Source organism: Centroberyx gerrardi, chromosome 6 (genome assembly GCF_048128805.1).
Source record: "Centroberyx gerrardi isolate f3 chromosome 6, fCenGer3.hap1.cur.20231027, whole genome shotgun sequence".
NCBI classification, from domain to species: domain Eukaryota; kingdom Metazoa; phylum Chordata; class Actinopteri; order Beryciformes; family Berycidae; genus Centroberyx; species Centroberyx gerrardi.
Genome location: NC_136002.1, coordinates 15,512,297 through 15,530,219, shown reverse-complemented (window position 1 = coordinate 15,530,219; position 17,923 = coordinate 15,512,297). Strand labels below are relative to the sequence as shown.

The following is a 17,923-nucleotide window of genomic DNA, read 5'->3' as shown; positions in this document are numbered from 1 at the left end:
TGTTTTTTGAAAGTCAGACATCTCAGCACCTGGCCAGGTAATCATTATTGAACAATAAACCTATCACCCCCCCACACACACACACACAGAGAGATATATTATGGTCATTTTGTGCTATGGGGCTTTAAAAATCGTACTTATTGCCCCATTATCTATCAACTGAAATTGGTCACAGGCCGATTTTTGGTGGTACCCACACTGCCCCACATTACGAGAGTAGCAATATGCTTTAGGCCCCAGAGTGAGATAACATGAAAATCTACTTACTGAAGTAATACATCAAACTTATAATAATAATAACTTTATTTATATAGCACTTTTCAAAACAAAGTTACAAAGTGCTTTACAGAGACAAAGAAGTAAAACAGAGATAATAAAATAAGGCAAAAGTCTGGGGTCCAGGGTCCAAGTTATTGTGCAGATTGGATGGGAGTGAGGGTGAGGGTCTGGGATCTTTGGGGGTTTTAAGCAGGGATTTAAAAGATGACACAGACCCAGCTCATAGACAGTAGACTACATGACGTTTGCAGTATCATGCAGTATTCGTATTGTCCTTGTCAGAGATACATTGGCTTTAGCACAGGAGTCTTTTAGAATACTTCTTTTTTTTTCAGATACTGTAAGAGAGGAAAGCCAGGAGAATCCTAGTGAAAGTGAGACCTCCGTTGGGTGTCAAAATCCCCTAAATTGAAGGGAAGTGATTTCTTTGTTATTCTTTCGATGTCTTTTGGACCTGTGGTCATGATCTCAGAGCCTTTCCTCCCATTCACTGCCGGGCGAATGCCTGTTCACCTCCGAATCATGGCCATATGTGTGTGTGTCTGTGTGTGTGTGTGTAGGTGTGTGTGTGTGTGTGTGTGTGTGTGTGTGTGTGTGTGTGTGTTATGTCTAAATGAAGATATTCAGAGGATGCCCCATGATCCAACATCCTAGGTATCCAAAGGTTTTTAGGCATCAGGCATCATCCTGTCATGCAATACATAAAACTTTATCAGTTAGGCTACCAGATATCACCAGTAGCATAAGCTCCATTTCACATCATACATATCACCTCTACTTATACCATGTGTAGCTCCACATCAGTAAGAGGTGTATGCCTGTACTTCACCAGAGAAGTACAGGCATACATACATTCTGAAGAAAGTTTAAGTCTCAAAAATTCCCAGGTTTTCCTCATGTCTCTTCCCTAAATTTTATGGTTATTATGGGTAACGCAGGGATGGCATGGGTTCAATTCCCTGGTCCTTTCTGTATGGAGTTTACATGTTCTCCCTGTCTTTACGTGGGTTTCCTCCCACAGTCAGGTGGATTGGAAACTCTAAATTGCCCATAGGTATCAATGTGAATGAGTTATTTTTTATTTAACCGGGATGTCCACTTGAGATTCAGAATCTCTTTTGCGAGGGAGACCCAGCCAAGACAGCAGCAAATAACAGAGCAATTAAACATTCTAAAAGACAATAAAACAAAAAAAAAAACAGTTAAATACATTATAAAGACAATGAAACAGTAAAACAATAAAACAGTGAGTTAAAACAGATTACACATCTGACCCAGCAGAGAGACAGTCACAGTCACAGTGACAAGGAGCAGCGAAGAAACAACCTATAAAAAGCAAGAACAGAGTCCGATTGACTTGGAAACCACATCGCTCACAAAGGCCTTAAACTTGTTCACTGAGATGAGAGTCTTCATTTTGAGTGAGTGCTTGTCTGTCACTGTTCGCCCTGTGATGGACTGGTGACCTGTCCAGGGTGTTTCCCTGCCTTCCACCAAATGTATTCTGGGATAGGCTCCAGCCCCCCCGTGACCCTAAATAGGAATACTGGGTAAAGCAAATTAATAGATATTATTTACCATTAGGTACAGTGCTAGAACAAAGTGATTGAAGAACCGAAGTGAAGTGAAGTGCTTGAACGAAGTGACTGAACAACAAAGTGAAATCGCGTGTGAAAGGAAGTTTGAGTGTGTGAAACTCTAACCATAAGCCTCTCTGTAGATGGAAGTATAGTTTTAGATGTGTTACGGGCAAAACAATTCTTGAGAAAATAACACACCACCTGTATATAACACAGAAACCACAAGACCACAATAACGTGTACACACAGGGTTGACACACACACACACACACACACACACATATATACACAGGGAGGGAAAGTTTGTGCCAGTCCTGTCCTCTCTGGTCTATTTCTGAGGCGACGAGAAAATGATCAAAGCTATGTGACCAGACTCCAGGAATGACCTTCTAACTGTCTCAGGTGTCTCTTATTACACACACGCACACACACACACACACACACACGTACACACGCACACACACACGCACACACACACACACACACACACACGCACACACACACACAACCGTCAGGGGTGTGGTAAGTTTTCAACTGACTGAAGAACTAATGAGAAATCTGGCAAAGCTTAGAAACTGACTCATTATGGTAGCAAGAGCAGGTTGATGTTTTTTTTTTTTTTTTTAAGTTATGAATATGAAGAATAGATCTTCTTCTCAAATAAATAATATTTTAAGACTCACCAGGTGTCAGGAAAATCTAATCCAGAGTGGAAACCAAGGGTTTTTCTCAGTGATTAAGGAAACCCCTCGGTACTACTTCTCCCATATGGTTTCTGTGAATATTGGCTGACTTGTTTAGTTTTCTGCAAAGTGCCTAGACAATATGCAACATATGCAAAAATGAAACCGTTTTTAGACTTAAGGTAGGGTGTGACAAGTTGGCAGCAAGACATAATCTTCAATAATCTAAATGTTTATACTCACAATTGATATCAGGGGTAAAGTTTTAAAGTAAAGCTTTTCTGAATGCTAGCCCACTTCTAACTGCCTGTCATTTCTATGTTTTTTTCCCATTCAAGTTCTAACTAGTCAGAACAGTTTTGCACTATAGCCTGGTAAGTGAGCAGGGAACGTTCCCTTCTTTGTGGTTTACTGTAGGTACAGCAAGGTAAGTGCTGTAGTAGTGTTTGCGGAAGCCAACACTGTTGTTTTTGCGCTGGTAAACGCCCCCTGTCCTTATCTCATTCTTTAGAAACCGCATGCCAAAATGTCAGCTGGGAAAACAGGGAAGTGTGTTTCTTTCTGATGTCAGTTGTACGACGTCCCCAATACTTGCAAATGACTCACACACACACACACACACACATACGTACTTACACGTGCTTTACAAGAAGAAAAAAAAGACTCCTCCTCCTCAAGCTCATAATGACAACTTGAAACTTGTCATTCAGAGTTCAGTCTGAGATACAGAGAGAGAGAGCATGATGGTAAGAGTAGAGCTCAATTTTTCTTCTTTTGTCCTCTGACTGTTGAAAATGATATATGGTGTTGTTGTCAGTATGGCTATTTAAGTTATTATTTGTTTAAGAATATTGTTTTTAATTCATTGTTTGTCTTTCATGCATAAATGCAATTTCTATTTCTGTATGGAAGAACTACAGCAGCAAGTTTAAACATAGCTTACACATTCTCTCTCATACACTCGCACATTCTGACAGAGACGGGAGAGACAAACTGAAACTGTCTTAGCTGTCGTAAACAGCCTTTACAGGAAGAGGGGAGAGGCATGGTTTCAAGTGCCTGCGCTGTTTATTACTTTATTACTGCGGCATGCAGCAGACCACTGAACAACTATCTGCAATTATTTGAATAGATGAAAAACTGAAAATAAATGTAATGTAAGGTTTAAATTTATAAGTGAAGTGAACTGTGCCGCTGACATCAGATAAGCCTGCGCATCCTTATCACAAAGTCTATTTGTTCTCTGCAAAATCGGCTGTCTCACAATGTGCAACTGCCTGCTCATGAATAAAAAAGCACAGGCACTTGCTTGGTTCTGAGCATGTGCTTGTGTGTTTGTCTAAGAGAGAAACAGAGAGCGCAAACCAATGAGCCGAGGAAGAAGAGAGAGAGAATATTTGAGCAAGAGTGTGTGTGTGTCTGCTCCATGAGTGTGTGAATTCTATAAATCACCACTATGAGAATGAGTTAGAGTGTTGACTTCATAGGTGGTTGTTTCAGTTAAAGGATATCATTGCTGAGTGATCAGACTTTTGACAGTTGAGGATTTATATTTTGCAGAAATGAAATTCCTCCATGCCGTTACATGATTTGATTATCAAATGGGATTCCAGGAATCTCTGTGGATGGTTGGAGAGATTTTAGAAGTGCCCCAGAAGTTTTTTAAGCCTTACTTGTGATTATGAAAGTAACTGCCACATTATTCTCTGTTCTGTATGGGCACGATCGGGGTCCCCGATTTTGCATGTGCAACACTACACGTACCCAAGTGTAACCACAAGTAATCAACCAAGTAACCAACCATATGTGGAAACCGAATGCTCAAAATCACTGAAAGAGAAAAGTGTCTGCTGATGTTTTGGTTTTGGCTTGAAGAAAGTGAAGCTGGTACTGTAGGCTTACAATACCAAATTACCCTACTAAATACACCTCCACTGCCACAAGTCTCTCACCTTGCCTTGAATGAAAAGTTTCACACCGCAAAATCTTTTACACCTCTTTTGTTCTTTAACCACTGTGGGAAACAGTAGGCAGCAAATGGCTCCAACATTATGAAGACATGAAACTTGCCTGAGACACATGGGAATGTCGTACGTATGTGGTTTTGTATGTCACTGCTTGCCAAAGCAAAACAATATGCTTTCATTTCCTGCCTTGACACTACTGAGCACAACAGAGTAGGGCAGATGACTAGTACGTTGTTCATGTTACATAATGTGGGAATCCCCAATCTGCACTAACTACAGCCTCATTGTTTAACGTCTTATCAGCACTATAACTATACATAGATCGATAAAAAACAGTATGTCAATAAAGAAAGCAACCACTTCAACTTTCGTCACGTAGACCTTTGATTCATAGCACACTTAGTCATGGAAAACTCATGCTTTCTCTTTTACAATTCTCTCGGTCTCACCTTCTGTTTCTCTCTTTGTGCAACATCATTCTCTCTCCTTTGTTCTCTTCTATCTCTCGTTCACCCGCACAGAAATTATTGCTTCATTTTTCAGTAAACAGCTACCCATGCAAATCCCCTTGTGAGTCAGACACTTGCCCAGACTGCAAAGGGAGATCCCACTTACTTGATGATCAGCAGCACAGTTTACTTTAAATGAGGGCTAAATTCAGCACTCACTGTTTTTTTTAATGTTCTCAAATAATTGTAAATAGTCAGTGTGACTCGTATGCCTTGTATACCACATAGCTGGACATGTAGGGGTCTAATCACCATAACCACAAAAATATGTGAATCATTCTATGTAACAGTATATGCCTTAACTACAATGACATATTACCAAGTAAATCTCTCTCCCACATACCTCTCACTATTGTGTAAAAGGGATGTCAAAACTATAGCCACCAAATAATGAGCGTAAATCATAGTACTGATACCATACTTATGTTTTAACTTCACTGAACCACATGAATTCGGGAAACCCATGACAAGAAAACAAATTTGAGGGCATGTCTAAATGCAGTCTCAGTTTAACCTCTCTTTCTCCATAAACTGCCTTAAATATCTTAAATCATTATTGCAAATTATTCATTTTACCCAGAAGTCCTACATCCAGGGGTACATGTGGTGTCAAGTCTAGTGCCTCCACAGTAACTAACTAGCGCAAACCTCTGCCGACGCTGAACATCATCTCCAAACTTGCAAAGCTGCAGCCTCTGTAACGGTTTATATTTGTTTATACCGCTTGTCCTCTGGGTTTGATTTTCCAACAAAATGGCACGTGAATGTAATGCTGTTTAGCAGCCGACTTGGAAGTACCAGGTGTTGGACTTTCCCACCAGCACATGGACGCAGCATAATAGTGTGGCTAATGAACAAAAATAATGGCAGTAGTAATACAGTAGAAGAGTAGAAGTCACAAGCATGGCCGATATTCACTGCCAGGATGTAGCGCGGTGATTTTCTTACTGTAGTGGCAAAGTCAACGCATGAATGGAATATTTTGTTAAGCAAATCTCTTAGTTACAACAACGCTGTGCTGCCACAACACGTCCGTGTTAACTGGTGGAGTTTTTAAAGTCAACGTAGGGTCACTCACTCCAATCATGCAGACCCACCACCCCACTTCCATCTAAAGTGTTAGTGCACTTGATACAGTATGATACTCAGACAACATCTGTTCCTCTGAAATCACTTTTACTGATACACAGCACAACATGTACAGTAATTAGATTACTATGTTGCCCTTGGGGATTTCCTCAGATTTGGTGTCTGGAAACTATGTTTTCACTCATTAGGCCTATACTGTAGGTAATGGTGTTTCCCCGGAAACCTTCTTTTGCATTAATGTTCCTTTTCCCACGGTGTGCAGGCAGTCGGTCAGTCTCCTCCTCCTTCTTCTTTTTTATTTTTAACAGTTTAAACTGTGTACTAAACTGGTATACTAATTTAAACTAACATACTGATGCTTTAAAGCTGATACTTTCAGTATTGGCCCTTAGTTTATGAAACCAGGGAACAGTCTATTTCATAGTGATTAATGATTAATTCTCAGACTGTCTCGATGACTTCTCCCTGTATGCACAATGAGTCATGGGTTCTTAAAAATCATTTAAGCCTGTGTTCCAGAGGAGAAATGTATTCTCATGCTGACACCCACACATTACTTCATGTGAGGACCCGCTAGAAAAAGTATGCCATTTTGTGCACTGACTCACAGTTAAAGAAGTCAAGGTGTAGACCATTCCATAGAAACTGGTGATAACCTCAGACAGATGTCACTGTCAGCCTCCATGCTACAGCCTTCCCTCATATTGTTGGGAATATAGAGGGACTTTCCTCCAATCTGGTGTTTGGTGGAAACTCTTCGGGTGTGGTCCTTCAGGAAGATCTATTTGATCATTTTCCTATTCTTTGCTTACTTTATTTACTTACTTACTGACACTGAATGTGGAGGGCCAGTGAGATATTTTTAATTTCTCTTCCTTTTAATTTTTGTTTGTATGTGGATTCAAAAGAGAGCAAGAGTAGGGGTGTAACCCCGGTGCCCTGGCAAAATTCCCAAAACAGGCCTTCCTTCCATCATGGCCACCTAATCATCCCTCGTTACCTAATTGGCTCTTTCAGTCCTCTACTCTCCACTGAGATAGCTGATGTGTGGTGAGCATTCTGGCGCAAACTGGCTGCCGTGCATCACCCAGTGGGGTGCTACACACCGGTGATGGATGAGTTGAGTCCCCCCCCCTCCGATATGTGAAGCACTTTGAGTACTTAGAAAAGCGCTATATAAATGTAATCAATTATTAATTATTATTATTATTAACATGTTCCTGCATGAGTTGATTTAGATAGATTATTTATTGTCCTCTTAGAGGAAATTTGTTTCCACAGCCTGTACACATACAAAAAATGTAAAACAACATCCAGCAAATACAGAGACATAGGGGGACATAGAGCCAGTCACCAAAACAACATAGCCCTACAGAGCGGGGTCACAAGAAAACATTCACAAAGAGCATAAGTCCGTTATAGATATATAGGGCAGTAATGGCGGAGGGCACAAAGCTTTTGCTGAAGCGTGCCTTTTTACAGATCAGGGATCTGTATCTCCGGCCAGATGGGAGTAGGGTGAAGCATGGATTAAGGGGGTGGCTGGGGTCGTGTGCTATGGTAAGTGCTCTACGAGTGGTGGCAGTGTCAAGAGCTGGGAGGTTGGGAGTAGGGAGTAGGGATTGTATTTTTAGGTAATTCTAGTAGTATATCAAAAAAAAAAAGAGAACATATAGCTTTCCCTACTGGCTTTGCACATAAACAGTGCTACATTCAAATCAGGGGTGGCTTGACAGGAAGTGAAAGGGGAATGGCTATTACAGCCCTACAAAGGCAAAACAGCAGTAACTACTATTTTCTGTTTTAAAGGTCAAAGGTCATGACTAGGGTTTAGACTTAGGGAAAATGTGAGAAACAACAATCTACCTGCTCATCATCCCAACTGCTAACTTCGAGCAAATCACTCACTGATTAAATCCGATACACAGGAACAGATGATTGTTGCTCATACAATCTGTCTGCTATCACGTCATTTTACACTGCTGCATGATTGTTTTATAATGAACTCGTCATGCCAACAGATTCCAGCCTGTTGAGTACACTGATTCAAGAGCTATGAAATGAAATGAAATGTAAGGAAAATCCTCCTTATGTCCTCGATCCAGTCCATTACAGTGACAACCTTGTCTATCTTTTCAACAGGTGTCAAGGAGTAAACTGCTACTGTAAGTACAGCTCACGTTTGCTATTATGTCATTAAGCTTTTGAGATTGTGGCACTGCTGTTTACTGATGTTATGGCTCACGCCCAAAGTATTTGGTGATTATTCTTGCCAGCACGCCTACATCTGCACTGGTTTCATGTAGAGTAAGAGATGATGTCATGGGGAGTGAAACAGCATGACAAGAAAAGTCGACTCAGAATGAAAAGGTTGAGCAGTCTCGTTCAAGTCAGCATTTTTAAATGGTCATTGGGTCATTAGGTGGTGCGCGCAGGATGGCTGCTATAGAACTATCAGGAATTTAGTCATGGAAATAAACATCTGTATGATCCATGTTGTTACTATGGAGAAGAGATCAAATGTTGTGCGTTTCAGTGGTAGTTTTGTTGAACATTCCAGCTTTCTGAGTCACAGGCCCCGTCAGTACAAATATCACCGTGACACTAGAACCAAAACTCGGTCTAACTGTAAGTCAGCCACAAAAGATTACCAGGAAAAAAACGAAAAACTTCTTTCTACCTTTTATTTTTCTGTGTCTAGAATTTTTATTCAAACATGCTGGTTTCAACATTGCAGACAGCAATACAGCTGGGTTCTCCCCAGAATGTTTAGATATATATTGATTGGTTGCTACTGTGATAGTGTTAAATCATACCACTTCTAACCCACCCTAACCCGTTGAACTAAGAGTGTGGGTTCAAAATGGTTAATGTGCCTCTGTAAAATTAGGTAAGCAAATATGCCAGTGTGTGTGTGTGTGTGTGTGTGTGAGAGAGAGAGAGAGAGAGAGAGAGTGTTTGTGCGTGCCTGTTTGGCCGCCTGTGCCTAAATGTGTTTAGAAATGTCTCTGTGTGTGCACCCTGGTTGCCTGTGTAACCATGTCAACAAACACCTAACTTGACTGTTGTCTTCCAAGAAACCCCAGGCGCCCCTCCCAGGTGTTGGCTTGGCTGCTTTTGACTCCGATGTTACACTTGTCCCTATCTGTCGCAGGTGAGAAGTTACTTCCTACTAGTGACATCAGTGTCAGAAACTCGCCTTGATCTTATCTTAACAGCTCATTGAAACCTTGTTGTTGTTGACCTGAATAGAAAGTTTTTATGAGGGAGGATTAGCAATGTCACAACACAATTTGGTGTTATGACACAATCTAAACAATATATGGTAATCTTTGAGGCATTGAGGCACCATTATTAGACAGTGATCCGCCAGGATTTTAAACCTAATCTTACCTTTTAACCTAATCACATACTAAATAAATAAAAAATGCTAAAATTTGCTTTCCCAAACCAATTTTTGAATTTTACATTTGTAGGGCCATCAAATCTTGCCCAAACCTTGTAGATCATATCCATGCCATGATTAAGACAAAAACCAGTCAGTACAGTAGGCCTACAGTAAGTATTAAGAGTGAACTATGATTATATTTGAGGTTGTTGTAAAATGGCTGAACATGGAGGCCATGAAACTGTTTTTCTGCCACCTTTGCTGTGAAATCCATATTATATTCAAGGTGACAATAAGAAGCACAAAGCTCTAAGCTCACTGTTAGCTCACTTTTGATGGTATTTTTGGTGTCTAGAAACTATTAATCATGGAAGGGACACCACAAGTATTGAGGTTCAGATAAAAAAGGAAAGGGCAAGCAGGCTGAAGAGGAACTGAGATTAGTCTACAACGTCATAAAGTAGAAAAACGTAAAGTCCTGACCTTCACACCCACACACAAGAATTGAATGCGCACCCTGTTTACATTATGTTGATTTGAAACCAAAGCTCTACTCATAGTTGGTGAAGTTAGGTGATTTCATTATTGGTTTTATTATCTGGCCCATGTAATACAATAGTTTGAGTCCGTAATACTGTGAACAACTTTTTGTCTCCTATTGTTAAGTCTCTTATTGTTTTTTTATATTCCACTTTGGCAGAACAATTTCACTTTTTAGCATGTATACCTCCATAGAAGCAATGGATCATTCCACCTCCAATATTGTGTACTTGCTGGCCTATAAAGGTTACTACCGCAGGCATTTTAGATGTGCAGTTCAAAAGGACCAAATGAAAACTCTCTTAGGAACATCAGCACATGTAGATGCTTCATTTGTGGCAAGCATAAAAATAATATGTCTTCTACTTAAAGAAATGTCACTGTAAAGCAATTTTTCCAGCCATTGTGACAAATGTATATTTTTTTATATTTTCATAATAGCACACCAAGTCATTCCCATTAATTTGTCCCTTTCGACAATCAATATTTCATGATTTTTTTTTCTAGAACTAAATGCTTTAACCCTAACACATTAACCCAAACCCTCATCCTCTGACCCTTCACCCTGCCTTCCTTCCTCTGCAGGTGCTGCTGCTCAGATCCAGGTCACAGGAGAGGTTGGTGGGAATGTGACCTTCCTCTGCCCCTCCGAGAAACAAAGGACGCTGGGCTTTCTCTACTTTCAGAAGGGCTCTGCATTCATGAATGGGTACCATGCTTCAAGACCGCTACCTGAAACTGAATTCTCGACACGTACCCTTGTGAACCACACCGAGAGATCTATGGTTATGCAGGGGTTAAAAGTCTCAGACAATGGGGCGTATAATTGCCATTTAAAATACGATGGCAGCGATGATGTTCCTGAGACTGTCATACACCTTAGTGTCAAAGGTATGATTGTGTGTGTTTTTTTTTTTTAAAGATAATAATATACTGTATATCCTGCCTTAGAGAGCACTTCTCACCAGTCATTAACATCCTCCATGGTTACACCCAGCCTCATTTCAAGCATCTCAGCTGAGGAAAGGTTTAGTAGTTCCTATGAAATGGATTAGATTAAGGTGCTAAGTAAGAGTAAGCAAGCTTTATGATTCGAAATCTAGATGCACAAATGAGTTGGACCTAATGATAATAAAAAGCTTGTTTCTTGTCTGCTACAAGACCGATTTCACAATTTAAAAAATAGGTAAAATGTAGGCCATCTACACAATTTGTCTACAAGTTACCACAAAAAAAACCAAACAGAAATTTCATAAGGGAGCAAGGGCACTCTGGGAAATGGGCTTAACATTCACCATGGCAGGAATTATCTACTGAAGAAAACAAGAAAAAGTGTGTCGCACACTCTAGCTCCATAGAAAATACTTTTTATTAGATGGCGTTTCGGCCTTGCGGCCTTCTTCAAGATCAAGCGTGAATTAGAGAGGGAATTATCTATTAACTTTGTTTCAAAACCTAGAAAATATGCATAAATGTCATGTTTAGATTTCACATACTCATTATTCACAACAAAAACTAAATTTCAGAGTGAAAAAAGTACCTTCAATCCAGTGGGGCAAAATCAGATCAAAAGGCAGCAAGCACAGCGATTACAGCCTGTTTAGCTAATATACTGCAGGGATGACACAGCACAAAGTCCATACCCTGGATTTGAACACATGGTGTCATTAGTATGAGGCATGTGCCAGCTGAGCCAACAGGAAAACCCAGAGATGGTTATCTTAAAACTTGACAGCGTGTCACTGTCTGAATACATACTAGTGTTAAATTGTAACTGGAGACGCGCTCTCTGTTTGAGGTGAATGAAACATAGTCACCACTATAAGTCTCTTCAGTCACAGAGAGTTGTTTGGCAAGAGATTGCATTTTCTTTTTGAGGAAGTACGAACTTGACATCACAGCCCTTCCTCAGCCACAACAATTCCTGCTTTCTGCTCCATTTACATTCTCAGTTTAGGTATTTAGCTCATGGCCTCATGTACACTACTTCTAACAAGTGCAAGCGGTACCAGAAGTTGCTTGGGATCCATGACAGATGTTAGACAAAATCTGACATTAAAAACTCAACTAAGCTCTAGTGAAGAGAAATGAAGTGAAGTGAATTGGAAGTGAAATGAAGTGAACTGAAGAGAAATGAAGTGAATTGAAGTGAACATTCATATATCACCATCATTGTAACTAACCTAGCAATGAAGAAGTCCAATCCCATCAAGCCAATTTTCAGAACAAGAAAAACTTTGCATTTGTTAATCAGCTCTTTCATCTCTCTCTTTCTTCCTTAGCCAACTACAGCACACCCACACTGTCAGTGTCCTGTAGTGATGATAACCATGGCTCTAGTTGCCTGGTAACGTGCGAGTCTCATGGCGGCTATCCTAGCATGAATGTGGCGTGGAACGTGAACACCACCAGCCAGTGGTGGGGAGTGGTGAACAGCAGTAAAGAGACCGATTCGGACTCCAAGTTGTTCAACAGCTCCAGCACTGCGTACTTCAACTGCTCCCACGGGCCGCTGCAGTCCCTCAGCTGCTCAGTGGGGGGCGTCACCTCGGAGGAGCTCACAGTCTGTGAGTATTGAACCCAAGGAGCAAGTTGAAGGCCGGAGCCAGTCTAGCTCACAGGGGTGTGTGAAGTGCGATGGAAACCCCTTGGCACAGATCCCCTTTGTTAGATACACTTTTAGGGAATATGTGAGGGCACGCATTTTTTTAAAAATTTAATTTATCTGCTCACCAATCTTCCTTGTCAAATTTACATCGTCATTATCGTCATTACACCTCTCTCACAGGCTGAAAGTTAAAATGGGATTTCTGTATAGAAATAAAGCCTGCTTTTCGATGCCTAACAGAAAAATGATTGTACAATCTACAATCATGTCTGTCTTTGATTATGGAGACACTCTGCATTCACATGCTGCCCCTTCCACGTTAAAACCACTTGATGCAGTGTACCACAGCGCTCTCTGTTTTATTACTGGTGATAAATTTCATACTCACCACTGTGTCCTGTATGAAAAAGTGGGATGGTCTTCTTTGACAAAAAGAAGGGAAATGCATTGTATTTTGTTCATTTATAAGGCTCTGCTAGGAAAATTACCCCATTACCTCTCTTCTCTAATCACAATTAAAGCCAGTAAATATGGGACCAGGTCTCAGGATTACCTAATCGTAGATATTCCGCATGTAAATACAGAGCTTGGCAAAAATGGTTTTCGATACTCTGCGCCTTACAAATGGAATGATTTGCAAAGGTCTTTGAAATTAGAATTCCTTGTTTCTTTCAAATTCTTTCAAAAGTTCAAATTCTTAATCCATGATTTTTTTAACATTGACTGTAACTGTTTCCACTGATTTTTGTTTGATTGCTGATTGTTGTCTTTTTTTATAACTGTTCTGTTGTTAGCAGGTCTCTCTTGGAAAAGAGATCTTGATCTCAATGAGACTTCCTGCTTAAATAAAGGAAAATAAATTATCATTCATCATTCATTAACTTGAAATTTATCACTAACCTAACATTAAGGACACAATAATGTGCAACAAATCAAGCTAAGGAAGATATTTTTAATATTTTAATTATAACTTGATAGTTTACTAGTAATTACTGAGTTGTTTACTTGTAAAGAAACTTAAATGAGACAATAATGAGTCAGAAGGTCGCTATAATCCTAAATTACTCAATAAATTATAAATTCTTACCGCTTCATTATTCGGAAACCATGCTGTAGGTCAGGAGACATAATGGCTAGATTATTTTGCTTCATAATATCATAGGTTATTCAGTATTGATAGATTTGATAGATTTGATATGTTTTTGACAGTATATCCTTTATGACCTTGATGTTTTGTATATATCTGTTTTCATCTGAAGGTAAACCCATGTTTTCACATGAGCATCCCGTTTCTTACATGACAGAAGCCATTTGTGCAGGGATGGTTGTAAGTGCTATTTTGGCAATATTGCTGTTGTACTGGAAATGCAAAAAAGGCAAACCCCGAGGTAAGGACATAAATTAGGTTTGTCTCAATACCCATTTTACACATATTTGCAGTTCTGTTTGTGGGCAGAAAAAATAGATGTCAATATTAACAACTGTATAGCAATGCACAAAATCTCATGGCACGTTCTTTATGTTGATTTCCAGGAGCGATTGGAGCTAGCAAGCCAGAGTAAGTGCATGTTCACCAGACAGTCTGAATGATGCATGATGATGTATGGCATATTGCCATCGATTCAAATTACAATACAGCAGTACCACACAGAAGTAATGTGCATTAGGTGGAACATATTGCTTCCAGCAGTGATGGGAATTTGTAAATGGAACAAAATCTCTGCTAAGGAGTGCTATAAGACACAATTGTACAATTGTAATGAAAAAATACTATTAGTCATAATTATTGATGCAATTCCCCATCTACATTGCCCTAAAATGTTCGCTTTACACTCACAATCTTGCCTCCATTAACCTTCTTTTCCCCTTCCTCCTTCCTCTCTTTCCATTTGTCATTCTGTGCAGTGAGGTGATTGTTCTGAATGGAGAAAAAGGAGAGGTAGAGGCATCTTGAATGCTTCACCGGTGGAGAAGAATCACTGACCAGTTCCGTTGTTGGGACCAAAACACGTTTGTGTTCTCATCTACTTGACTTCACCTCACTCAAGTTGACTTTTCTGATTGTATGGCCGGGAACGGGCCGGGACTGGGTCAACGCCTGCTGCAATGTGCAGCTCAATGGGGACAGCATGGTACTAATGTTCCCAGTGGGATTCAATCCCACTGGGAACCACAAATACTTTACATGCAGGCACTTATGATGTTGTTAAGTGTTTTAGAAAGTATTCACCAGCTTCCTCTACTTCTGAATACAGTGTGTCAGCCAACTTAGTAGCTTCCCCACTCCCCCCAAAACTCTTTTGTAATGGTTTTACTGTTTTGGGGAGTTTTAGTCATCTGTGGTTCAAAATGTTTTAAAATTTTAGAGGCTTTTCCAGACTGCCAAAAAAATCTCCAGGGGAAACACAGACCAAAACTGTGAGAGGAGGATGAAACCTTTTGTCAGGAATGAAGAAGCACAAGATATTGTGTTAAAATGTATTGGTATTATTGCACTTTAACATTTCCCATGAACACTGTCCTGAAGTAGCTTATATTTTCAATTTAGTGCACATATCTTTACTGGAATGGTCAATGACCAATATGACCCTGGGGACAGAGTCAACAGTATTCACTTGTTTTTGTTTTGAAAACAGTCAAAGGTTATTCCTCCAATACATATACAACACATTGTTGATTCAGGTAATAATATTTATATTTCATTATGTGTCCAGGCTCTTACTTTTGAAGTAATTTTGCCTGTCGTGGGAGCTGTAAAAAACTAATGAATGACAGTTGTGATGGCCACTGAATTCATATGGAGATGGGCATGCTAGATTTGATTAGATAAGATATTTAATATCAAAAACTATGTGTTGTTTAAAAGTGAATTTGTACATTATCTAGACCCTAGAATGTTTTCTAAGGAAAGGATTGTCATGTACATTGTAAAAAAAAAAACCCCATTGAAAAACAGACAGTAATTGTCTGCAGTGGAGTTTCCAGCACATACTGAATACAAAAAGGGAAAATACATTGGCATCGTTACCTTGTTTAATCCTGACTATTATCTCAGTCAATCGGGTAATGGATTTCTTAGTCTTTTCCGCCCCTTTTCAAATGCCATCGGTTACTTGATTTCCAGTTGTGAAGTGAATAAGCTTTTTGTCTGTTATTTACTCTTTTTCTAAAATATTTATTTGTTTTTATATTTTTTTTCTGAATTGTTGTAAATTATCTAGTCTTTTTTGTTAGTGTTTTACAATTTACAACCCCCAGCAACACAAGTACAAAACTCTGTGCTTTATTTTCTAACAGTGTACATGACATTACTAACTTGGCTGTCTGAATGTGTGTACTGTGGGTAAGATGGCTTCTGTTATTCCAACTTCCTTAGAATTACCCAACTCTCTGAAGGGCTGCTTTCATTTCCCAATAATAAATCTGTCTAAAAACTCTTCTTTGTTTTATTTTTGTAGCTTTGAATTGTTTGGCATTCAGTATCATTTTTGCAATACCTAGGCTTCATCTCATCCAAGTATTTGATACTGAGATTTATAATAAATTACAGTTGTGTATTTTAAATATCATTATGTTGTGGAAAAAATTATGGAGTCACTCAGCAGAATACACTATCAGGACTGCTGGAGTTAGGTGTTTGTGTATAATGGGCATACAGAAATACACAGGCAGACAGTTAGGGAGACAGGAAGGAAAGAAAATAATTCACACTGGTCAAGAGCTTGACAGTGGCTTTCAGTCACTGAAATCCATCCATAAACATAGAGCTCTTAAAAACGTAACTCTCCATGCTTGAGTTTTTTCAGATGCAATATCTATTACAGCCACTAGATGTAGTACTAACACCACAGAGCAACAGTGAGTCTCCTCCCCTGGCTGACTGGCAGAGGCCTGGTTAGTGCTGTGAAAAGCTGTGATTGATTCACAAAACTTGAATGGCCAGAACTGGCATTTGGGGTCCCCTGTTATGAAAACGGGGTCCCTGGAAAATGATCTGCAAAAAACTCAAATTGCTGTAATAACATCTGAATGTTATTTTGAAATGGAAAAATGACCAACTGCCAACAGCTTTTGGACGACACACAAGCCACTATGAAAAATATCCAGCCTCACTCGCCTGTACACATTTGTCATGAACTAGCCTGCGAGAGAGCAGCTTCGTTCTCGTCCGCCTGGGGAATGAAACATTGTTTATGCATGCAGCGCATGATGTGTAATCAGAGCAATGTGAACACAGCCTTTTAAACAATGGCTTCATAATGTTTTTCTGACCTCAATATGTGGTCACCTGCCAGGAGGAGGTTGGGTACCCCTGGTTTACTGAGGGAAAAGAGAGGAGAAATGAGGGGAGAGAGTGGAAGAGGAGAGGAGAGGAGAGGAGAGGAGAGGAGAGGAGAGGAGAGGAGAGAAGTGAGGTGAGGAGTAGGAGAGGAGAGGAGAGGAGAAGAGAGGAGAGGAGAGGAGAGGAGAGGAGAGGAGAGGAGAGGAGAGGAGAGGAGAGGAGAGGAGAAGAGAGGAGAGGAGAGGAGAGAAGTGAGGTGAGGAGTAGGAGAGGAGAGGAGAGGAGAAGAGAGGAGAGCAGAGGAGAGGAGAGGAGAGGAGAGCAGAGGAGAGGAGAGAAGTGAGGTGAGGAGTAGGAGAGAAGAGGAGAGGAGAAGAGAGGAGAGCAGAGGAGAGGAGAGGAGAGGAGGGGAGAGGAGAAGAGAGGAGAGGAGAGGAGAGGAGAGAAGTGAGGTGAGGAGTAGGAGAGGAGAGGAGAGGAGAAGAGAAGAGAGGAGAGCAGAGGAGAGGAGAGGAGAGGAGGGGAGAGGAGAAGAGAGGAGAGGAGAGGAGAGAAGTGAGGTGAGGAGTAGGAGAGGAGAAGAGAGGAGAGGAGAAGAGAGGAGAGCAGAGGAGAGGAGAGGAGAGCAGAGGAGAGGAGAGGAGAGGAGAGGAGAGCAGAGGAGAGGAGAGAAGTGAGGTGAGGAGTAGGAGAGGAGTAGGAGAGGAGAAAAGAGGAGAGGAGAAAAGAGAGGATAATGGCATAGAGGTGAGGTGAGGAGAACAGAGAAGATAATAGATTAGAGGTGAGATGAGGAGAGAAAAGGAGGGAAGGGGAGAAGAGATTCTCTTGATTCAGTCTGTTCAGTAGATAATTTCAGTGTTTATTGAGAGGAGACAAGAGGGTGTTCTGTCTGACAGATTATTGTTTACACAGACCTACAGATCACAGCCAACACACTCTGTCTTTCTGCATGTACATCTCTATCTCTCTCCCCTCTCTCACTTTCTCATCCTCTT

General features: G+C 40.4%; 1 protein-coding gene across 1 annotated transcript; it reads left to right on the top strand.

Moving 5' to 3' along the window:
- Positions 1–3,280: 3,280 nt before the first annotated feature.
- LOC139931813 (T-lymphocyte activation antigen CD80) lies at positions 3,281–16,080 on the top strand. The gene is made up of 8 exons (XM_071925419.2): positions 3,281–3,288; positions 8,250–8,272; positions 9,185–9,261; positions 10,621–10,926; positions 12,318–12,602; positions 13,903–14,031; positions 14,177–14,201; positions 14,549–16,080. Exons 1-8 carry the CDS (start codon positions 3,283–3,285, stop codon positions 14,595–14,597), a joined length of 900 nt encoding a protein of 299 aa, XP_071781520.2. The 5' UTR covers positions 3,281–3,282; the 3' UTR covers positions 14,598–16,080.
- The last annotated feature ends 1,843 nt before the right edge of the window (positions 16,081–17,923 follow it).

Coding starts and splice junctions, on each gene's coding strand:
- LOC139931813 (XM_071925419.2), top strand. Junction 10,927..12,317: donor CATACACCTTAGTGTCAAAG/GTATGATTGTGT, acceptor TTTCTTCCTTAG/CCAACTACAGCACACCCACA. Junction 12,603..13,902: donor CTCGGAGGAGCTCACAGTCT/GTGAGTATTGAA, acceptor TTTCATCTGAAG/GTAAACCCATGTTTTCACAT.